The sequence below is a fragment of the Cydia splendana genome, chromosome 14 (genome assembly GCF_910591565.1).
Source record: "Cydia splendana chromosome 14, ilCydSple1.2, whole genome shotgun sequence".
Lineage (NCBI taxonomy): Eukaryota > Metazoa > Arthropoda > Insecta > Lepidoptera > Tortricidae > Cydia > Cydia splendana.
Window position 1 is genome coordinate 8,891,187 of NC_085973.1, and position 25,343 is coordinate 8,916,529.

General features: G+C 37.9%; 1 protein-coding gene across 1 annotated transcript in view; it reads left to right on the top strand.

Moving 5' to 3' along the window:
* The first annotated feature begins 14,748 nt into the window (after nt 1-14,748).
* LOC134796693 (uncharacterized) overlaps nt 14,749-25,343 on the top strand; it is a 29,754-nt gene continuing 19,159 nt past the window's right edge. The window contains exon 1 of the mRNA XM_063768863.1: nt 14,749-15,505. Within this exon, the coding sequence (XP_063624933.1) occupies nt 15,361-15,505 (145 nt within the window). The 5' untranslated portion in view covers nt 14,749-15,360. The remainder of the gene's footprint in view (nt 15,506-25,343) is intronic.

Genomic DNA, 25,343 nt, shown 5'->3' on the forward strand with positions numbered 1-25,343 from the left:
CCCGGGAAAAGGCATAGGATCTTCGAGCAACACGGAAGGGAGGCGGCATTCGCACTATTTCCCCTCTGCCGAGGTACAAGATTAGCGCGTCAATCTAATCTAGCGCGGGTAATAAAACTAGTTGCACTTGGATTTTTCACTAGACCGAGTCCAGACGCGCGCGTGAACACTGCTGCCTTCGAGCAACACCGGCTTCCGACACATCGGAAGGGAGGGGCCCTAGCGATATCTCACCGTACAAATCTTTCTGCCATTTTTCGCGGGGGGAAAGGTGCACACAGTCGCACTTCTCACACACTTACATACAAAATCCAATCTGTAATGACGACACAAATACATAGAAAATGACACACGTCAAAGACAAATCTTGCAAACCTCGATCTCTTTTTGTGTACGGACGAGTGACAAGTGTCACAACACGCACACTAACACATTTTCGTTGAAGTATGTTATTGTATTCTGAGAGATGAGAAGTCGGATTTGTCGCTCGACCGATCCGCAATTTGTACTGAGCGAGCAAAATCGATAAATCCAACAATTACATGAGACTAAAATATAATAATTGTGTTTGAATGTAATTAAACGTATGATATGTAAAAAAAAATATTACATGTGAAATGTAACACTTTCTTTTTGGAAATTTGATGTCCCCGACCTCTTTTTATAACAAAAAACCGAGCAAACAGGCATTTTTGTGCAGCAGTGTTCACGCGCGCGTCTGGACTCGGTCTAGTGAAAAATCCAAGTGCAACTAGTTTTATTACCCGCGCTAGATTAGATTGACGCGCTAATCTTGTACCTCGGCAGAGGGGAAATAGTGCGAATGCCGCCTCCCTTCCGTGTTGCTCGAAGACTGCTGCACAAAAATGCCTGTTTGCTCGGTTTTTTGTTATAAAAAGAGGTCGGGGACATCAAATTTACAAAAAGAAAGTGTTACATTTCACATGTAATTTTTTTTTTACATATCATACGTTTAATTACATTCAAACACAATTATTATATTTTAGTCTCATATAATTGTTGGATTTATCGATTTTACTCGCTCAGTACAAATTGCGGATCGGTCGAGCGACAAATCCGACTTCTCATCTCTCAGAATACAATAACATACTTCAACGAAAATGTGTTAGTGTGCGTGTTGTGACACTTGTCACTCGTCCGTACACAAAAAGAGATCGAGGTTTGCAAGATTTGTCTTTGACGTTTGTCATTTTCTATGTATTTGTGTCGTCATTACAGATTGGATTTTGTATGTAAGTGTGTGAGAAGTGCGACTGTGTGCACCTTTCCCCCCGCGAAAAAGGGCAGAAAGATTTGTACGGTGAGATATCGCTTGGGCCCCTCCCTTCCGATGTGTCGGAAGCGATGGATGGATATTCTTGCGATACCTCGAAGGAGGTATGCGTGGCCGCGCCCGCCTTCCGGCTGTGACGGCTGATTCGGGTCGCTCCCCACCTCGTGGGGAGGTCAAACGTCATCATTTTGTGGATGACAGTGTTTCTGTTGTGAGGTGGGTTTCTGTGCGTCCATGTTGCTGGCAGACGCGCTGGTGCTGCAGGAGATGGAGCTGTGGTGGTCGTCCGAGGTCGTGCGGGCGGTTAGGCCCGCTACGGCGATGGTGTCTGTAGATGTAGCCGTGCGGGTGGTGTGGCCCGCTCCGGCTGAGGTGCTAGAGGTGTAGAGGTCATGGGCGAGCGGCGCATCTTGTCCGAACGGCGATGGTGTCTGCAGCTGTAGAGTGGTAGCGTCCATAGTCGTGCGGGTGGTGTGGCCCGCTACGGCGATGGTGTCTGAAGTTGTGGGCGCCATCGGGATGGGACGTGAGTCCGCTGCGTCGATGGTGCTTTGTTGTTGCAGGAGCCTGTGTTGCCAAGATGGTATGCGTGACACACACGACTTCGTGGCATGGCACGAAGTATACGTGCGGTCACGACGGCGGCGCGGTGCGAACTCTGAGTGTTTGAGTCAATGTTGTGTGTCGGAAGCCGGTGTTGCTCGAAGCATAGGATAGTCTTTATAGCCAAAATGCTCGGCCTAGTTTGGGGCTCACCCACAGACCAACCCCTATAGACCGAGCTTATAGGACGACTCGCGGTCACCGCCCGTATGGTGTATAGGTCAAATATAAGATTGTTCGCGCGCCGCTCCGATCAGTTGCGCCCAAGGTTACGACCTGTTAGCAGTGTGCACGAGTCTATGAAAATAAATCGTAAACTATTGAATTCATTGGGAAATCATGGGATATTGCAGCGTAAAATGGTGTGGCAAGTCATCTAAGACTTCTACTTACAAAACAGATGGAATAACATCCCACAGGAAAGCGAAATTCATTATTTCATTGAATAATGTTTCTTGTCCGCGGGGTTCATTTTATACTGGTCAGTAAGCAGAGGCGAAGTATGTCCGTCCCTTTTCGTCAACTTGAAAAGGCAATGCGCTATCCCTTTCCCTTTCGACTAGTGATGTGACGATGATGGTTTTTCAGTTGCGGAAACTTCGTGCTTCGTCATACCGTATTGTACCATTTTAGACATAATATATAGGTAACATGTTGTGTAAGTTTTTTTAGAATCCTCTAGGCCAGCGGAGCAGTTAGGCCGCATGTCACGAGATGGACCTGATGATGAACTTCAAAGAAGTGCGAGGGAACTCGGTGTTGGTTTGTGATAGAAATATGTTGTATGGGTTATTTAGAATCCTCTAGGTGAGCAGTTAGGTCTCATGTCACGAGATGGACCTGATGATGAACTTCAAAGAAGTGCGAGGGAACTCGGTGTTGGTTTGTGATAGACATATGTTGTATGGGTTATTTAGAATCCTCTAGGTGAGCAGTTAGGTCTCATGTTACGAGATGGACCTGATGATGAACTTCAAAGAAGTGCGAGGGAACTCGGTGTTGGTTTGTGATAGGCATATGTTGTATGGGTTATTTAGAATCCTCTAGGTGAGCAGTTAGGTCTCATGTCACGAGATGGACCTGATGATGAACTCCAAAGCAGTGCGAGGGAACTCGGTGTTGGTTTGTGATAGACATATGTTGTATGGGTTTTTTAGAATCCTCTAGGTAAGCAGTTAGGTCTCATGTCACGAGATGGACCTGATGATGAACTTCAAAGAAGTGCGAGGGAACTCGGTGTTGGTTTGTGATAGACATATGTTGTATGGGTTTTTAGAATCCTCTAGGTGAGCAGTTAGGTCTCATGTCACGAGATGGACCTGATGATGAACTCCAAAGAAGTGCGAGGGAACTCGGTGTTGGTTTGTGATAGACATATGTTGTATGGGTTTTTTAGAATCCTCTAGGTAAGCAGTTAGGTCTCATGTCACGAGATGGACCTGATGATGAACTTCAAAGAAGTGCGAGAGAACTCGGAGTTGATTTGTAATAGGCATATGTTATTGGTCCATTTGAATATGTTTTCAATACAACCTTCTATGACCTTAATAAAACGGACAAAAGAAAATAATTATAATATATGAGATTTTGGCGACACTTTTTTCTCGTATCGAAAGAGATTGCGATTCTGAGTGGAAATAATATAAAAATTCTAAACTTTAAAATTCAAGTTCTGGGTACTTTAAACAGAAATGCCCTAATATGTTAAGTAAAAATTTCAGGTACATTGTTAAATTACTTAATGAAATATTAAATTTTTTTTTTTTTTTTTTTATTGGAAAAAGGTAAACATTTGACCACAATCTCACCTGATGGTAAGTGCCGATGCAGTCTAGGATGGAACATGCTTACCTAAAAGATGTCTATTCACTCTCGATTTAAAGAGATCCAAGTTATAGTGGACTGGGAATAGATTTGCAGGAAGTGAATTCCACTCCTTCCTCCACTCCAAATTAATCAATAAGTATAATTATTAAGTAAGTTTACTCTAAGTATACTAAATTGGTAACAATTTTACCACAATAAATTTCGATGTCACTGGTAGCAGTACCCACTACCTGTAATGAACATGTCCCATCCCTACATTTACACGTGTCAGCGCGCCATGTTTAAAACGACCAATCGCAACGCCGTGAGCACCCCTCCCGCACCTCACAGTTTGGTGATTTGCGTCGGGAATAGGGTTTGCACGACGGATCCGAAATGTATGGAAATATCCGCGGATCCGGATCCAGATCCGGATAATTTCATACATTTCGGATCCGGATTGCAAACCCTAGTCGGGAACAAAATGGCCAATATTAGGTTTCTAGAGGCGGTGTTCTGTGGGCTCACCGGACACCTTTGTGCATGCGTATTTTATTATAAATAAAAATTATTCTTATTCTTATGCTATTCTAAAATCATCTTTTGAGGGTGTGAAAAGTGGGGTGGGAGTTTGTACGACGAATCAATAACCGCTGAACCGATTTTTTTTTTGTTGGAAATGATACCAAACATGACTTCAAACCTAAACATAAACAGTATTAACCTCGGGAATGAAATTTCGGCGAAGCAGCAAAATTCCCTCCACACCCCATTTCACACCTTTACCTACAGGGTGATTTTTGAGGAAAAAAACTATCTTACGTCCTGTTTCGGGACTCAAAATATCTGTATACCAAATTTCAACTAAATCGGTTCAGCGGTTTAAGCGTGAAGAGGAGTTTATAAATAAAAACCGGGCAAGTGCGAGTCGGACTCGCGCACGAAGGGTTCCGTACCATAATGCAAAAAAAAAACAAAAAAAAAGCAAAAAAAAAACGGTCACCCATCCAAATACTGACCACTCCCGACGTTGCTTAACTTTGGTCAAAAATCACGTTTGTTGTATGGGAGCCCCATTTAAATCTTTATTTTATTCTGTTTTTAGTATTTGTTGTTATAGCGGCAACAGAAATACATCATCTGTGAAAATTTCAACTGTCTAGCTATCACGGTTCGTGAGATACAGCCTGGTGACAGACGGACGGACGGACGGACGGACGGACGGACGGACGGACGGACGGACGGACAGCGAAGTCTTAGTAATAGGGTCCCGTTTTACCCTTTGGGTACGGAACCCTAAAAAGGTATTTTGCTAATTTAAGTATATGTTTTTACTTATGAATGGTGTCAATGTGATACCATAAATAAATTAGGCACTCCCGATTTATTCGTAAAGATACCAAATATGGTCTAGTAGCTTCACTGATGTAGATAGAAGTCAAGATAAAATTGAAAGCCCCTATTCAAGAGAGGATATCCCGAAAACTATTCAAGATATCGAAAAACTTGACTAAATTAAACTTGTAGCAAATTTAATAAGCTTTCGGTTTGTCTAAGTAGTCATGTCGCTATGAGGCAAAGTTTCCAAGATATAAGTGAAAAATCGAAAAATGGCAATCCCCACCCTTTTCCCCCCGCTCAAAGGCTAGGGGACTTGTGATATGTTCTAGCATTTCCCTTTATCTATACCTTCTTATTGCTTGGCCTATTCATATAGCGGAATAAATGAATTCCAATTAGTCTTTCGCGGCTAGCTGATTGATTCAACTGATTGTATTGTAGGCTGTAAAAATTAAAACAAACAGAATGTCTTTCTCTTCACAAATCTTATTTTATATCTTGATGCAAGTGACAAAAGTATACGCTGTGTCGTATCAGGAAGTCAAGGAGATTGCTGATCAAATTAATGGACATTGCTACACCGACACGAGCCCGGCTCCTAAATACCTACATGATGATATTGTTGATAAATTAATTTCCTGTTAATCAATATAATTGCATCTCGATTCCAATAGCAGCGAGGCTAGAATGTTCACGCCATCATTTCGTGATTTCCTCGGGACCGTTTGGCGGTGTTCATTAATTGACATGTTCTGATGTGTCGCAAAGTCGTGATCGGGCCAGGGCTCGGAGCGACACGAATGAGTGACTCTTCTAGTCCGGGAGCTTTGCCTGCAACATTGCCACGATACTGTCATAAAAATATTTTTGCAAAAAATAATAATATCTTCACCTATATACAAAAAAATATATAAGTAATTCATAACAAACTTAGAATAAAATGTAATCTAATAAAATTAAAACTACCTACAAAACTAAAACTGTTACCTAATAAAAGATGGATGACCTAGCCCAGTGTTCATATTATGGTAGATCACTCAGGTCCGATCCCTTCGGAAGGGTTCCCATAAGGCTGGCTGCGTTCTGATTCCAACTTTGGATCGCTATGCCGATCTGTTGGGCGAAGAACGAGCCAGCCCTACGGACCCCGGTGATCTCAATGTTTTTTTTTTAAAGCTGCCTAATTAATTTGTGAGCGCTTGGCACTACGATCGGAACTGCGAATGCCGCAAACATATTCCGGTCAGCGAGAGAAAAGAGCGGCAATTTCCGTAGTTTAGGTTTGTGTAGGGTGTGATATCTTGGGGGATAAATAAAGGAAAGATATACAACACGAATATTTGCAACAGACTAAGCGTAAACGGGATACCTAAATTGCTAACAGTTTAAAGTTGCCAAATATGAGCATATAATATATCGTTTTACAAATTTCATGTACTTATTTGTAAAACAACAGAGTACCTTTTTTTCTTAGAAAGTTAAAATAGCCACGATACAGCACGGCGAAAATGAACTTTTAAATAGTTTACTAAGTTTACTTTATAGGCAGTAGGTAATCAAATGAAGAACCCATTTTTAAACATCTCCTGGCCTATCAAAATATATAATAATATTCGTCACAAACCGTCACCAAAGCGCTAACTGAAACCCCACGACATCTATAACACCATCACATGATGCAGCCAGCATTTATTGACCCTTACCAAATTACCTGGGTCTTATAATCCAGAGTTCAAGATAATCTGGTAAGCTTTAGGCTCGTGCACTCATATTAAAAAAGTATTAATTTTACCTTTAAAGCTAATAAAGAGACGGGTTATTTTCAGTTTCCAGACGTATTTTCATGACTGCAATTTATTAGTAGGTACTTATTTGCTTTTATTATTTGTTTGTTTGAACGCGTTGAACACATTAAATGCAGAGCTTTATTTACATCTAGCTTGATTTGATACAAGATTGCTTTCGTTATTTTTTGGCTTTATTTAAGTACCTATGTAATATCCTACGGGGGTCGGGTAATCTTGAATACCTAGTCCTCGAGTATATACTTAACCCTTTCAACTTCATTGGAGTCTAAAATTGTAGGTAAGGCTCTATAGTCTACTCGACAAACTGAAAACGGTGACTAATAGAGATACGACTCCTAAAAATACGTGTGATACCTTTTTGGATTCGGAATATTGTATGGAAAAATGTAGATATTCGAAGCGTTTATTAGCACACAAAAAATTTAGAATTTATAGACAAAAATGGGCGGAAAAAAGAAGATACCTATTTCTTTTTTCGCCAATATCTCAAAAAGTATTGATATTTAAGAAATCTAAATAACTCTTACTTAACTAAAGAAGAGGAAATTTCCGGACCCAAACCATGACTTAAAGGATCCCCCATTTGTGAAGTGAAATGTACGAGTACAATAAGTACGAGTACGCTATAAAAGGCACGTAAGGTGTATTCGGGTAATACCGAATGTCGGATAATTCCGAAATTCAGATGAAAATCACCCTTAATTCCATCATAATAAAAGTCTCTTTTCGGAATTATCCGACAGTTTTCGACATTCGGAATTACCCGAGTAAACCTTACTGTATATTGGTAGGTATACCTATACCTACTCGTACTATATAGGTTGATGTCGTTTCATAATTTCTGCAAGTGATCGCTGATAGGCTTTGATTGGAAATAATGGACTAGACTAGATTAGATACTGAATTAATATCATACAACAAAAGTGATTATATCTAAAATTACATATATGTTTTTCGTATTCTTTTGTTTTTTATAAACTGCTAATCATTATTTTACAGACAGTTGTACGTAACTGCAGCTTTAATGTCTACCTATATCTATATTGTACCTAACTCGTAAACCTTAATTACTTAGGATAAAGTTTCTTTCTCGGTTTATACGCCAATAACCTTCAAATTGTATCAAAATGACGTCTGTGTGATGAGCTTGCTCGAGTTACAGTGATCCATGGATTAGGGCCGGATTACACGCGACAGGCAAATATTTGTGACGAGTGATGGTCATTGTCTTGGACTTACTTACCTATCTTGACTTTGAACTGTCATATCTACCTTTAACATTAGGCCTTTGAAGACACCGCAAGTCGTAAATTAATGGTTCTTTTTCTGAAAATCGAATACCTACCTACGACGATATTGAAATCGTACTTCATTGACAGTTACCTACGTATTGTTACGGCGTTTCTTTTTTATACTAATTTTATAAATAGCTCACTCTGGTGAGGCTGCCTTTCCACTGTGGCGGAGACTAGAGGAGACGTGCGGGAATCAACCAGAGGGGCTACCGCGAAAGGCGAAATTCGCAAATTGCGGGGATCTTTCTCTTTTACTCCAATGAAGGCTGTGGAAAGGCCACCTAACGAGCTACCACGAACAACGTACCTCCTTAATTCGAAAATTCAGTGTAATTGCCTCTTTGTAAATATAAAGTGAACGTTCAATTTCGATTTTCGTAATGGCCGTCCTGTACCGTGCTTTGCACTATCGAGCCTTTTCCAAATAAATAACGATGCCGATTAAAGAATGTTCATTACTGACAATGAGATAGAAATTTCAGTTTAGTTTTATGGTTCTGACCTGAAAAGGGCACAGCGCGGTGTAGAAGTCATCCTTTAAAGTTTCTATCTTATATTTTAATTTTTTAATCAAGTAAAAGTAATTGTAAAACTACTAAATTTATCAAAATACGATATATAACATTGTATAATTTGAATGATAAGGGTATCACGTATGATTCAATCTGCTAAAAGTAGGTAAACTGGGTTTACAGAGATAATGCCTTTATGTCTGTTTATTTACATTCTTCTAGTATCTCCACGACATTACGAGTACGATAAACTAATATCGCTATCCGTATTTGGAGTTACTATTTAATTATTCAATATCTTGTAGCGAATTCGTTATTAAAATTTGAACCATGAACGAATAGGATAGTTGCGCTTTTATCATTTATCGTATTAGTAGTACTTAAAGTATGCCGAATTGTCACGCGAGTCCTCCGCGCCCGACTTGGAAAACCCAGGAAAACCATGGTCAAATTAAAGTTAATTAAATTAACTGAAAAAAAACCTTGTAGAATAAAACGTAAAATTCTGCTACCTAAATTGATGTAGATACATAAAAGTTAACAATCGGTGCACTTAGTTATTAAAAAGTATTGCCGAATGATAATTCTCGTGACACAAAAAAAATCCTTGTCTTGCGATTTTTCCACTCCCGGTTTCGGGAACGGAACGGAAAATCACGGAGAAATTAAAGTTCACAAAATATCTATAAGATCTTGCAGAATGCAAGGTGACTTCTGCTAAATGTTTGTACTTAGTAACACTGTTAAAAGTTAACAATCGGTGCAATTAAGTATTTATTTCCATGAGTTTCAGGTAACGGTTGGGTAGAATAAAAAAAGATGATTAGTTCTTGTGACAACGTGTATACCTAATTAGTAGTAAAATAAATATTACTACTACATCGATACTACTACGTTTCATACAAATTGGAACGGATGGCGTTGATATGGCGGAAAATATATTCTCTAGAGAATCCTTCCTCTCAACCATTGGCCGTAACAACTGGCGACGCTCTTCCTAAAGAAGGACCAGTATTCGAAGGCAGGGTTACCATCTATAACGGCTCGGCCACGAAATTGAGCGACTTGCAACGGCGGCAGCGATAACCATAGGTTGGAGCGAGACAGCGATCGGACCTTTCGTTCCCACCTATGGTTGTCGCTGCCGCCGCGCCGTCGCATGTCGCTCTATGTCGTGGCCGAACCGTTACTATAGGTACGGCAGGTCGTCGAAACCTTTAACCTCCCCTTGATTGTCTTGATCATAGTCTAATAAAACATGGTCTTCTCTTCCTAGAGTGACACTTTATATAGCGCTATCGCATATCATCATATAGCGCTGCCGCATGATGACGTAGGCTTGTGTCAGTCTCGTGACCACGAAAAGACGGGAAGAGAGTACAGTCACCTGCAATAATTTGTTACACAACGAAGGCCGCAAAAATATCTGACACGATCTTATTGGTAGAGCTGTAAGAGCGTGTCACATATTTTTGCGGCATTCGAAGAGTAACATATTATTGCAGGTGACTGTACCAGGCGGAGTATATTACGAGGGCTGTTTGATAAGTACCCGTTTTCTAAATCTATTAATATCACTTTCCGAAAATATGTATACCACCGTGTTAAGCCATTATTCAGAGGCGGGAAAATAAAAAAAAACAGCATTCTTTTGTTTTTTTTTCTCATTTGACAGCGATTCAGTGAAAGCGTGGACATAAAATTGTAAAAATGGAGAAAGAACAGTATCGGTCTGTAATTAGATTCTTGTTTTTGGAAGGAAAAACATGTAATGAAATAAAAGTAAGAATGCAAGCGGTTTACCATGAATGTGCTACTTCTATGACAACCGTCAGATACTGGTTTAACGAGTTTAAGCGGGGGAGAGCAACCGTTTTGATGAGGATCGCCCAGGCTACCCAATTGAGGTGACTACAGACGATATGGTAAAGAAAATTGAAAATATCGTTTTAGCCGACCGCCGAATTAAACTTCGAGAAATCGTTGATGTTGTAAACGTTTCAATCGAGCGGGTACAAAACATATTAGAAGAAAAATTGGATATGAAGAAAGTATCGGCGAGGTGGGTGCCGCGTTTACTCACGGAGGAGCAAAAGCGGAGCCGACTGACTACTTCGGAGCAGTGTTTGACCGTGTTCAAACGTAACCCGAAGGAGTTTATGCGTCGTTTCGTGACCGTAGACGAAACATGGGTTCACCACTACACCCCGGAAATGAAAGAGCAGTCGAAGAAGTGGATTTTACCGGGTGAACATGCTCCAAAGAAAGCAAAAACCATCCCATCGGCTGGAAAGGTCATGGCGACCGTTTTTTGGGATTCGCAGGGTATTATAAATATTGACTACTTAGAAAAGGGGAAAACGATAACAGGGCAGTACTATGCCATTTTATTGGATGAATTTGACGCTGTGTTGAAGGACAAACGACCCCATTTAAAAAAGAAAAAAAGTACTGTTTCATCACGACAACGCCCCAGCTCATTCGTCCAGAGTTGTGTGGCTAAATTAACACGGTTACGCTACGAACTATTGCCTCACCCCCCATATTCTCCAGATTAGGCCCCATGCGATTTATTTTTGTTGCCCAACCTGAAAAAATGGCTCGGTGGTAAGCGATTTCGATCAAATGACGAAGTCATTGCCGCCACAGAGGCCTATTTTAATGACTTTCCGAAATCATACTTTTTGGATGGTTTATTGAAGCTTGAATATAGGTAGAACAAATGTATAGAGTTAAAAGGTGACTATGTAGAAAAATAAATGCATATATACAAAAACAACTGATTATTTTTTTCATAAACGGGTACTTATCAAACAGCCCTCGTATTATACCATGGTCTTGATTCCACTTGAGTCTAGTCACTTTAGTCATTCTGTATGGTCTTGAAGTTTTGGCTCCTGCTTAAGGAAAGATGTTACTATTATTTACTATGATTTATCCTTAACGTGATCCAGGTGCGGATGAATATTTGTTTTTATGCAAACACTTAGCGTGTCCTTTAGCAGTGAGGAAGCGGAAAATATTTTTTTTTTAATTCCACTCGCAAGTAAGTAGGAATTAAGTCATTACGAATTATTTCACAAGATTAATGCTATTAAATGTACTTACATATGTGTCAATTTCAATTTGTATTATAATTATTTCCTAGGTATCGATGGGCGGATGTGGTGGACGCTGATCTGCGCGAGCTTCAAGTTGAAGACTGGCGAGAAACGGCACAGGAACGGGATCAGCGGCGAGCAGTCGTGTTGGAGGCCAAGATACACTTTGGGTCGCTGCGCCAGAGGAGTAAGTAAGTAATACAGTATTTAATAAAATATACAATAAAAGTAGGTGTAGCTACTGTTATTGTAAGTTTTACTTAGGGGTAAGTAAAGACATAATTAATTCTTCATTTATTTCATATGAAGTGGCGGTTCCAAATGGCGGATAGTGCAGTAAGAAAATACCCTTTAGCAGACGTACGCATAATACGCATTGTGACTTCGTGCACGTATTGAATACATGAGTACGCCCCGTTGCCGTCATTGCAGGATTTAGAAATCCCCAAACACCACTGACAAAGATTCATTGTGACGTCAAATGTACTCTACTTCAACCGAAGTAAATTTTATTACTACTGTCCTCCTTGCAGAGAACGCACTAGCGTTGTTTTCCTGCTAAGTGCTAAAGCCCTTAAACCCTTGACGATGCGGGGATAATAACTTAATAACATTACAGAAACAGTGGCGAAATATGCGCAGTAATTGATTCCACTGTGCTACAATACAATCAACAGCAATGAAAACGATCACTTTGTATTTCATATAATATAATAATAGTTATTAGCATAGAAAGATTGGGAAAAGTTCCATAATAGGGTGATTTGTTTTCAGTACTACTGTAACATTATGTTCGGAGATAAGTTAGGTAGGTAGTTAAACTTATTTAACTAAGAAACCAATAAACTACATGTTGAATGACTTGACTAAGAGGTAGAGTTCAGTAGTGCGACCTGTCTAGGATATGACTCTTACCAATCATTTCTGGGATTTCCCCTTAACGTTCCTATTCGGCCAAGTGATGCAAGTCCATGCTGCGCTTTTCAAGGGAAGAGCATGAGTACCTACAAGTCTGTTGTGGTCCAAAGATCTTCATCATATCCTAATCACTACAATTTTCCTTGTAATACCACTTCCACTTATAACCGTGTAAATAAAAAAAATGGGTCAAGTGGATCATCAAACGATTAGCCTTGGGTTAGTCATTCCTCATTCAACTGCAATTTACAGAAGTGTCAGTAAGATAACTGATTTCTGTAAGTACCATCACCCACACTGTTAACTGTCCATCGGTGGACCTTATGCCTTTTGTAATTAGGTTCAACGATGTAAGGAGTGTTGCTGTTTGTACATTGTCACTTGAACGATCGCACAGGCTAGATTTCGGCTATTGGTCTTCTTGAGGAAACCCGGTGAGCGGTGGTTCTAAAACAGAAAACCGTTGGATGAGATTATTGCACGAACGATCGCTGTGCAAATCTTCGGAAAAGGGTCAAAAACGATCGGGAAAACTGAGGGCCTACCGCGAAAACAAGTTCGCGAAAAAAGGCCGCGAAAATCGAAATTTGCAAATTGCGGGTATCTTTCTCTGTTCCTCTAATTACCTACGCCTTCATTGGAATACAAGAGAAAGATCCCCGCAATTTGCAAATTTCGATTTTCGCGGCCTTTTTTCTATGGACAATACGAAATTACGAAATTTAACGATTCGGTTACATTTTACTGAGGCTTCAATCACATCGGTTTTTAGGGTTCCGTACCCAAAGGGTAAAACGGGACCCTATAAGACTTCACTGTCCGTCCGTCCGTCCGTCCGTCCGTCCGTCCGTCCGTCCGTCCGTCCGTCCGTCCGTCCGTCTGTCACCAGGCTGTATCTCACGAACCGTGATAGCTAGACAGTTGAAATTTTCACAGATGATGTATTTCTGTTGCCGCTATAACAACAAATACTAAAAACAGAATAAAATAAAGATTTAAATGGGGCTCCCATACAACAAACGTGAGTTTTGACCAAAGTTAAGCAACGTCGGGAGTGGTCAGTACTTGGATGGGTGACCGTTTTTTTTTTTGCTTTTTTTTTTGTTTTTTTTTTTTTATATGGTACGGAACCCTTCGTGCGCGAGTCCGACTCGCACTTGCCCGATTTTTTATAAATAGAAGGTTGGAACATGCATATACCCTTATAGGTAAGAAAATTAGGATTTAAAGTCCACTTATTTTATAATCTACCTTAACTCATACAAAACAGTTTTTGCCTCAGGAGCTTTTGTCATTTGTCCATGGACATAATGAGTTCTTGTACTTGCCATACAGAGAGTCAGTTTTCTTCAAACAAAAACCTCACTGACGGATCCGATCCATATCTAGATCTAATTTTGATATCTATTTAAATTAGAATCAGGCCGTTTGGATTTAGCGATGTATATTTTTAGCACTGTAGCTCTATGTAGCGACCCCAAACAGAATGAATATAAGAAGAGGGTATTTTAGTCATAAAGGGAAACATTATGTTTTCGCCGCGAAAAAAGGTTGGTAGGTATAAGGTACTCATACTTAATATTTTGTTTTTTATTTCTTAGAAATTTTCTTTACTTTACTCTTTTTTTGGAAATGTTAAGTATGTCTTGTTATGTATAAGTCAATTGTTTATTTATTATTTATTTAAACTTTTTTGCACAAACAAAGAAAAATGTACAAATGACGGACTGAATGCCAAAAGGCATTAAGAGCCCATCAACGTGCACACTAGCGCCACTGCTAAATAATCGTGATTATTTAAATTCAACGAAAGATATTTAAAAATCGGGGGCCGCTACGTACTAGGTATATGAACTGAAAACAAAAACGGCCGTTTTAACTTCGCACGCATAGATCGACGAATCCAGCAATATAAAAACCAGTTTGATGTATTCAAAAGGTATTTTTAAATATCTTTCGTTAAATTTAAATAATAACGATTATTTAGCAGTGGAAAAGAAAAACCGTAATGTATTTAACTGTCCTTTATAATTTACGAGAATCTCAGAAATTACAAATGACGTATATTGTTAAGATGAGCCCGGGATTTAGATTTTGCATATCGTTAGACATTGAAAGGCTCTACCGACCGAGATGTGAAAGAATTCAGTATCAGTCATGATGTAACTCTGAGACGAGTTTTATCAAATTTAAAATCCACATAATCCGGGCAGTAAACGAAAATCTTTCCCCCAACTAGCATCATCACTGCGTCACGTCAATCGAGGTACATATACTATAGCAGGCAATAACCTTACTTATTATCCTTTACGGCGAGCTAATGCGAGGCGTCTGTCAAACATCTAGAGCGGGTATAAAAAAAGGAAGTGCCGAGTCGCGGGCGCACGCGTCGGGAAAATCATTCGATCATTCGTAACGCTCGGATCGAACGCCCGTTCGGAAAACTGTTCCATTTTCAAAATGAAAATCGAATTACGAACACGTGTGCCAGTGTTTACGTGCTTGAGGATTTTATAATGTGGGAACGAGTACGGCTTAAGACGGTTTTTGTTTTTTTTTTAAATTAGAAATTGCGCTTTGCAATGGATTTTATGGATTGTCTGTGATTATTTATATTTAAGTTTATTTGGTTGTGATCGTACTTTAATTTATTGAAGCAAGTTTATAAGAAATCTCACCAAGATGATGTCTAAGAAGCAACTAGCGTGCATGTTGGCACTTCATATCGTATATCTCCTAGTTGGTGCAAGCATCTTCTATCACATAGAAAGCCCCTTGGAGCTACAGCAGAGGGCAGAAGACAAACTGGAAAGACTAGAAATCCAAAGTAAGTGGGCTAATATGTATCGATAAGTATTCATATTCGCTTGGTGGCCTTAAACTAGTTGATTCTACATATCGATGCTAGAAAATTAGTACCTAAGTACTCGACGTGACATCTTGACTATTACGCGTATAGACAGAAAATAACAACTTTAAACAAAAGACAATAAAATTAACGCTAATGTATCTGTAGTTAACAGACGGCTCCTGGTTTCAAGAATACGTATTTACTCAGTCAGATGCGAAGAAAACCAAACCAATTTCTTTTCCAGACAAATTTTCCGTTAGGTAGGTACCTAATAAAGAACAGATTCAAATACTTAAATGTTGTTTCCTAATTCTATTATTATTTATATAAAAAAAAACAATTAAATCATGTAAAGTACTTATTTGAATTAAAGTAGAGTTAATAAATGAATAGGTACTCGTTATATTCAATCATTTCAGGTGCATTACGTACCTCTATATCTAAACTGTGCAATGGTATAAATTTGTGACTTTTATACCTTCAGTTTTCAAAGATAAACATTGAGTTTATAACAAATCGTTTTTTATGTGTGTATGTGTATACCACACAACGATATTATTCAGATATAACAGGCAAGTTTTTAATTCGGCGTTCCCTCTCTTGTAATTTTTTTAAATATGACCAAGCCTTAAGGTTTAAGTATTTATATAAAACATGTGACCAGTAGTTAATCAGCGATAAGTGTATTAAATGCAACACTTCATGATATCTGTCCACTTCTGCACTGATGCAACTCCGTTTCGCAATGAAATGCCTGTCTATCGATCTCGTTAAGAGCTGGCTCTAAAAGGATTTAACCAGTAAAGGCATTTTATATGTATTTTTAACCATTCATATTTAAATTGCAAATTTATTATCCTGGCTTAAAAACAAGATTGAATTATGTTAAGGACCAAGTAGGGTTTTAAATAAAACATACAGACATTATAAATCCCCAGAATGTATCATTATTACATACAAAAATCCCTTGGTGTCTATATTATACCAAATACGGGTAAAAAACAAGCAAACCCACATACCTATTACCTCAAAATAAAGAGAGATTCATGACTCTTCAAGTCACATAAAATCAAGTTTTAACAGAATCGACAATTGTTATTATGACTTTTGTAAAATTTTCAACAAACTAGTTAAATGTTCATGATTTGAATGCCTCACTAGCATTAGACTCGATAGCAAAATTTAATCTTATTACTACAGCATAATAATATAGTTAAGAAACATCGCATTTGTTGCCCCTAGAATCTGATGAAAATTAATAAAAAACGCATTCATTAATATTACTTCAATAAATAATGCATAAACATAAATACTTGACATGGCTAATAATAATAACATCAATTATGAGTATGAAACTCATAACACTACAGGGTATTATAAAGTCAGCATTTTGATATATTACAGCATTGCCAGTGTATTACCAACTTCAATTAATTGTCGAATTACTCAATAGTTCGGCTATTTTTATTCAGTGCAGTATTCCTTTAAAATAGCACAGGGCCATTATACCACCGTAAAAGAGATGCCAGAATCAATTATGCATAATTAACATCTTATAACCTTATATTTACCAGTCGCTTTTCGGTGAAGGAAAACATCGTGAGGAAACTGGACTAATCCCAATAAGACCTAGTTTCCCCTCTGGGTTGGAAGGTCAGATGGCAGTCGCTTTCATAAAAACTAGTGCCTACGTCAAATCATGGGATTAGGACCCCAGGCTCCCATGAGCCGTGGCAAAAATGCCGGGATAACGCGAGGAAGAATGAACATCTTATATAACCTTGCAATAAAAAGTGCATCAACTTTTCCCATTTCCTGAAGCATCACTCCACTACCCACGTCCATCGGTGTGTGTGTCTGTGTCACCCATTGTGTGTTTATTTCCACGACCGGGTAAAAAACGCACCAATTGGCAACAATCAATTGACTACGTACAATTAACTAGAGTATTAGAAATAGCATCGTCTTAGTTGCGGCTTTATGCAGCGCACGCGATTCGAAGCGGCGTTCGAATTTAAAAATCGAATCTTGATTGATTTTTCATTACTCCCAGTTGGCAGGAACACGAGTCGACTCTTTTTACGAGGCTCAGCGCTTAATTAAGTCGAGTTTTTTTATATAGACTTTTTTAAGCGCAACACTCGATCCAGACTGACTCGATCCTCCGAATATTACTCCGTTAAAAGTTTTGGTTAAATGACAGTAGGTACTTAAAGAAAATAGGCGTTATCATAATTAGTGTATCTTACACATTAATTTTACAATGCAATTGCACTTTAATTTTTTTGTAAATAAACTGAAAGTTAGCTGACTCATGTCTCTACAAAAGACTCGGGGGGGGGGGGGGGGGGGGGGTCTCTGACAAATTAAAAAGGACTCGAGCTTCGACATGACTTCGACTTAATTATAAGAGTCTCAAAACTGTGTTCTCAAAAACTCTTACAGTAAAAGATCTCGTATTAAAAAGTTCTCACATAATCAGCAAATATGCATATGGCAAATTGACTAATCGCGGTCCAGACACGGAAACATAACACCATCACTATTATAATCAAGCCATCAATAATATTCCTGGAAATTTACTATAACACAGAAAACTACAAAACAGACAAACAATTACACGTGTTAATAAGACTTCCAAATCATAAATGACACGTAAACAAACATTATTTTCACTGTTAATAAAATTCTACTGCCGCGTGTTGTGCGTGTCGTAATTCCATCTGTTCTCGTCTTGTTATTATTCTTACATTTTATTAGTAACTGCAACAAAGAGTGCAAGTTTTTAAAGGGTCGAAAAGTGTGCAGGGTTATACATACCCAGGGTCATTTACCATGGCGGGATTCGTTCGGCGTCGTTCATGTACTAATTTCTTCTTTTCACCCTATTGCCCTCTGTTAGGGTGTACTTAGGGCTTGAATCATAATTTTCCACTGACACCGGTCCTTGCCTTCCTGGGCAGTTGTAACCTCCTCCCACCGTACGACCCAGCTTATCGTAAGCTGGGTCGTCGTACGAGTAATAACATATACTAATCTATGGTCGCACGATTTTGACACTTTTTCCAAAAAATCTCTCAAATTTGAAAGCATTTTAATCCGTTAAGGCGAACAAATGTTTTTTAGTACTCCGAACTATCAGTATACACCACTAAAACTTAGAATTTCATTGGTTAAGTTGGTAATAAATGGCCCCAAAGGCAATAGGCGATGTCTGGGTATTTTTCCCAATCTTCGCCTATGGCATGCCTTGCCGCTAATACTTACTTTTCTGTGACTTACACATGTTAAGTCGTATCTCCTTGGAATGTGCTAAAATACTATGAACCTTAACTACACCAGACTAGGCATATTTAAAAAAAAACGGGGTAGTAGGCGAAGTTTGGTAACAGTCTGAAGTTGTTTTCATACATTTTCTATAATGAAGCTAGGGCTGCCAAAAATTAACCAACATGCCAAATAAAGGGGAGTAATGGTTTATAAGTTAAAAAAAATCGTTCTTTTTAACAAAATTGTATAATTGTAGCAAAATTGTTGTTAATATTGTAATTGACAGCAAATCAACCTTATTTACACAAAGTGAGACATAAAAATACCTATTTGGTACCTACTCAACATCGGTAAGAGTAGAAATAAACATTTGCATATAGCGTAAACTAAAATAACCAAACATAAGATAATATTTAAATTTGGAAACAAGTAATGTCATCCACCAATGAATGTGGTACAACAAAATTTGTCAACCCTAGGGGTAGGCGAAATTAGGCAACACGATGGACGCAAAGTACCCTCACCAATGTTTTATCCAACTGTGACTTCTAAACGTAAGCTAGCCATTAAATAATAGTTTCATATGAAAAAGAAATAGTTATAGGATATAATCATGTAAAAAGTTTATCATTACCGGGTCCAAATCACCGTTTAAAAATGAAGTTAAAACACTAGTTCAAAAAACGTGTGGTCGGTGTCACGAAAAAACCTCACTAAAGGTCAACTGTGTGAAGTTAGCCGCAGATTGTTCGAAGAATGTTGACACCCGTAAAAAATACTTTGTATTTAGCAGTTTTATGTAAGGCTTACATTAGAAACATTGTTAATGGCAACTTATGTCAAACTAGGCGAAAATAGGTAGCGCAGGCAAAGATACGAAACTCTACGGTATAAAAAAGTCGAATGGTTTAGGGATGATTGGAATGTAATTTGATGTTTTATCTTTTCTGTAAAATTAAATATTTATGTTGATACCTATTTTTGTAGCAGCTGCACCATATATGCCCATTGGGTCGTTTTCAACCCACTGAATAAAAATCGCTCCTACTTATTAAAATTAGCAGGAGAATGAGCCTGTAACCTCAAGGAGTTCAGAGCTAAAACAAGTTTTGGACATATGTATATGGGTTAATATAGGCTAAGACGCGGTTTATGGAAGTTTGTTATTAGCAGACATCGTACATTTTATAGCATTTTTGGTGCAGCGGAATGGTGTTAACGGAATTGGTATGGATAATTCCAACTGAAATGGTAAATTAAGGTTAATATAAACGTAATTAACGCTAATTAATCATTAGGGTTGAAATTGTTTATATCGATTCCGTTAACACCACTCCGCTGCACCGAAAATGCTATAAAATGTACGATGTCTGGTTTTTAGGTAGCTATTCGCTGTGCACGTGACTGTTTCATTTTATGTGGTGTGGCACTATATCGATACTATGTATACTATAGGTACATAATTTTAGTCATAATGTGGCAATAATGATAACTTATTGTCAATACCGCCCGTAAAAGTATTCCTGTAATAATTAGATCTATTATAAGCTTGAGAAAAGTGTTTTTATGCTATAATCGGCTATGTTTTTCACATTTTAATTTATTCCTATTAGTCCATATCTGCCAGTCTTCAATCAGACTAGCTAATTTTTTTTTTGGTTTTTTTTTTCCACACATACAATTATCATTACAGACTGAACCCAATGCGATAATGTAGTTTGTTGCTAATAAACGGCACCGTTATGTTTCAATTAGGAGCACATTATTAGGATAGGTAGGTACTTCTTCTCTATAACGAGTGAAACCTATTGAAAGGAGTGTTAACATTAAACATTATTAGCCAAACCAGTTGGTTGTTATTGTTTGATAATTGATAGTCTGCCTCGCTTTCCGAAGTAGATATTTTGGTGTAGTTTTAGAAATTCAATATAGGTACCTACTTAGTTTAACATTTGTCTCTAAAGCTGTCAACATAGGAAAGATTAAATATGTTATTTAAACTTGGCTTCCATTTAGGTATTATCTAAGCAACCAGTACGTTGGATTTTTTAAATTTTGACTGTTCAATAGCTCAACTTCCAAATACCTAAGTACATAATTCCATTTTGTACACCGTCTATAATCTACGAGTAAAATAGATTAGGTACTTACTTACAGTAGAAACTCACATAGTGCTTACTATGTGAGTTTCTTTCAAAATCAGTTTACACTACAATGTTACCATGTAATCGCTAAACGAACAGTTAATTACTTATTGAATTGATCATTGTTCCTTGTACAGCGGGGATTATCTTTGTTTTGCAACTGGCATTTTCTAATCGAGTGAGTGAGAGGGAAAACTCTGACGAATCAAAGGTTTTGACGCAAGTAGCCATACCAAGTCTCGTTAAGTAGTCAAATTTATGTAAGTATTATTGTCAGACGACTGGATAATAGGTAATTATGTCACTATTATTTAAGCCATAAGGTACTAATGTGTAGAAAATCCAGTGATTGACCAGTCCAATGTTTCATCACATCATCATGTTTAATGTTACATTTCTATTGCATATTTTTTCTGTATAACATTTTTAGGGTTCCGAACCCAAAGGGTAAAACGGGACCCATTACTAAGACTCTGCTGTCCGTCCATCTGTCCATCTGTCAGTCACCAGGCTGTAATTAGTGAACCGTGACACTTGAAATTTTCACATATGATGTATTTCTGTTGCCGTTATAACAACAAATATTAAATACAAAATAAAATAAATATTTTAGTCCCATACAACAAACAGGATTTTATTTGGCGTTTTTCGCGTAATGGTACTTATGTAGCCCTTCATGCGCGATGCCAACTCGCACTTGGCTGGTTTTTTTATTTAATTATCCGTATGTTTTTTTTTTTTTTTTTTAAGTTTATTTATTCACTTTAAATTTTAATACAATTTTTACATGCATGCCACTATTGGAAACCTCTAGGGTTTCCAATAGTGGCAATGTAAAATTATTTTTGTTTATATTATGTTTCTTTTTGTTTGTGTTACTTACCTACCTAAGACTTAGATAGAGCATTTAGTAACTGGAGACGCCTTGGCTGCCACTTTCTGTCCAAAACAGTCTGCAATTTCTTCCGTACATACAGTATATTATAAGAATAACATGTAACATTAAAAAAACTTTTACTCTATATGAAGCATTTATTGCAGTTTTTGTTTTCAAACGCCGTGATTCCTAAGAACAAGTACCTGAACTATTTTAATAATTAGTGTTTTCTACATTTAAAATTCTCACTCCGTATGAGAAATGCAAGAAAACGATGCATTATAGGTACTAAGTATTTAGATGGCACATAGTATACATGACTATTGTAATACCGGTAGTTAAAATGCAGTCAGTATTTACATTTTCACATAAACATAACTCATGTTTAAAATCACACTTATTACGGAAAATTGCATCACATTCACTTAAACATTTCACATATATTTTAATGTGTGGATTAGCATACGTCAATTCGTGCGAAAACTTATGTTTATGACTGTAATTAGACGTTATTGACCGAATTCTAAACTTATGTAGTTAGTCACAATGTCGGGTTAGCGAAAGGAGGAAGCTTCTTCAATGTTTTGTTGTCTTATAATGATAATAATACCTATTTATACACTGTGGCTAAAAAATTACTGCATTCCTGTTGCCAGGGAGGTATTGGGATTACACTGAGCAACTTTTACTATGAAGCTAACTCCTAAACCGCAAAAAAAAAAATTACGCTCCCATAGAAAATGGACTAGCCAAAATGTATGAAACAGCCAAATATTTTATTTGCGATTTCGGGGTTGGTCTCATAGTAAAAGTTGCTCAGTATAATCCCTGGCAACGGGAATGCAGTTATTTTTTAGCCATCCTGTATAACATTAGGCGGTTATCACACTGCCGCCGCAAGATACATTTCGCCTAAGTCCTTTTTTGCACAAAAAACCGTACGGTTCGGTGTGGTGTGATTTTTGTAAAAAAATCAAGCAAAATTAAAAACCGCAGCATCGGACGCCGCCGCTCCGATGTGCGAAGCAATATGATAACCGCTTAAAACGCATTGCTATCGTGAAGACTGTACCATGATCTAATAAAACATGGTCTTCTATTCCCAGAGTGACACGGGCCTACGTCACAATAACATTGCCACTTTATTTCAACATAACATGTTACATGGGTACATTATAGCTATGGTTAATAAGTTAAAATATTTCTTTATAATTTTATAATTTTCATTTATAATATATTTTATCTTAAATTTTACAATAACACGTCAATTTTAATTATTCGTTAGCAATATCTTCCGATTCACGAAAGAAATTTCAGACGTTCGGGTAATTCTGTTTACATTACTGGCAACACAGGATAGCGCTGTCACATTTGACAATTCGGATCTAGATAACTTCATGCCCTGACCGTCATCCTTGTCGAACGCGTGTTAATTGTTATTTCCTTCTCGCTCAGTGTCAGCAGTCGCAGTGTTTTCCAAACTTTTCACGTCGTAAGCTTGGTTATTAATGTGTAACTGTGAATTAGTTTTTTAAACGTTTGTCTTGTATAGATAAATAAAGTTTAATTTAATACATTAGATTTGTTTTATTTTACTATGTTTCTACATGAATAACTTAAAATTAATGCCGTTAAAATAATTTTCACCGTTGGTTAAAATTCTCCCACATTTTAAAGTTTGAGAACCTGTAAACAGCATGATGACGTAGGCCCGTGTCAGTTAGGTCATACGCGAATCTCGGAATAGAGTACCAGGCGGAGTATATTATTATACCATGGACTGTACAACGCCCTCCCTTTTCTTGGCAGTATATCTTAAAAGATGCCTTAGGCAGCCTATACCTACTAAAAGGGTAGTTAATTTAAAAACAGTTTAAAACGTGAAAGCTTCTTAGTTCTTGTTTATTAATTTGTTCCGATTTTTTTATAATGATTGTTAAAAAACTTTAGGAAACAAGTCTGTTGTTTTATGACAGGATATTGCCCCCGTAGGCAAAGGAAACATGACCAATACACAACACGTAGTCATGATTAATAGCAGAGTGCCAGAGTGACACAGACCTGAATTTAGCACAGGTACCTAATGGTTTAATGATCTAATGTGAACGTGTGGAAAATTCAAAATACATGTTTAACTCATCGAACACCCGGTACTTCCCATTTGTTTCGAAAGATTGATGATTTTTCAAACAAATGCACACTAAAATGACTTTTACGTACTCAAGGGCCACAGACCACATACATATTTAAAATGCATTCAATATAACATTCTCATAGGAATACCGAAATCACAAAAATTTAATATTGCTTCCACTTTTTAGGGTTCCGTACCTCAAAAGGAAAAAACGGACCCTTGTAGGATCACTCGTGCATCTGTCTATCTGTCTGTCCGACCCCCCCCCCCTTTATCTCCGAAACTACTGAGTCTAAAATTTTGAAATAAATACACAAAATAGTTCTTTACCTATATCCTATAGATTACATGAAAACCTATTAGAAATGTGCAGTCAAGCGTGAGTCGGACTTAATTACTTAGTTTTTGATCCGATCCCTACGGGTTTTTTAAAGACATTTCATTCACGTTCCACATATTCTATATTCTATTCTATCCGCGACCTAATTAGAATCAAGTGTTTGTGAACAAATGCTTGGCAAATCCTACGTGTCTTTTGGCCAAACAGGATTACAAACGCTCACTAGATAATAGCCGGGCAAGCACCCAAAACATAAGGAGACCCAGACGCGGAAGTGGCATCGATTGGGCATATCCTCAGGAAACCTGACACCCACCTATCCAAAGTGGCCCTGACCTGGAAGATGCCCGGCAAACGGAAACATGGTCGCTCTAAATTTACTTGGCGCCTTTCCGTGCAGCAAAATTTGGGTTTATCGGGGATGGGAGGTTACCAAACCTACCCAGGATCGGAGTCAGTGAAAGATTATGATTCGAGCCCTACCCCTCAACACTGTGCTGTACATTATTGTATGTATGTATTTGGTATACGGCCATCTCTGTCAGTAGGTATACTGAGATCGATAGTCAGGTGGCAGGATGAGACAGTTAGGAATTACACGGGTAGGTACATAGGTAGGTAAGTAAAAAAAATTACCATCGGATTTTTTTTGTTATAAGTAAGTAAGTATTTAAAGCACCTATCATACTCAAGACCGTAATATTATTTTTATAAACATTTGAAGTCCGTAAATAGGTTTATCATGGCTCCAGATCTAATTCTTTTTGTTGGAGGTAAATGATGTCTCAAACGTACGTGATACACATTACAGAAAACAATAACATTTACATAATAATATTTTCCCCATATTAAGTATGAATGTATCCTCACAAACGAGCTCAATTTAAGTTATTAAGTAGGTCGGTCTGTGTGGAACAGGGAAAATTTAAATAAGTTAATACATAAACTCATACAGAGATGAGGAAGTATAATTTGGTGGGGTCAGGGAACTGCTTATATTGATATACTTTACCTACAATAGTACCTTTTGCCTACTATAGTAGATCCAA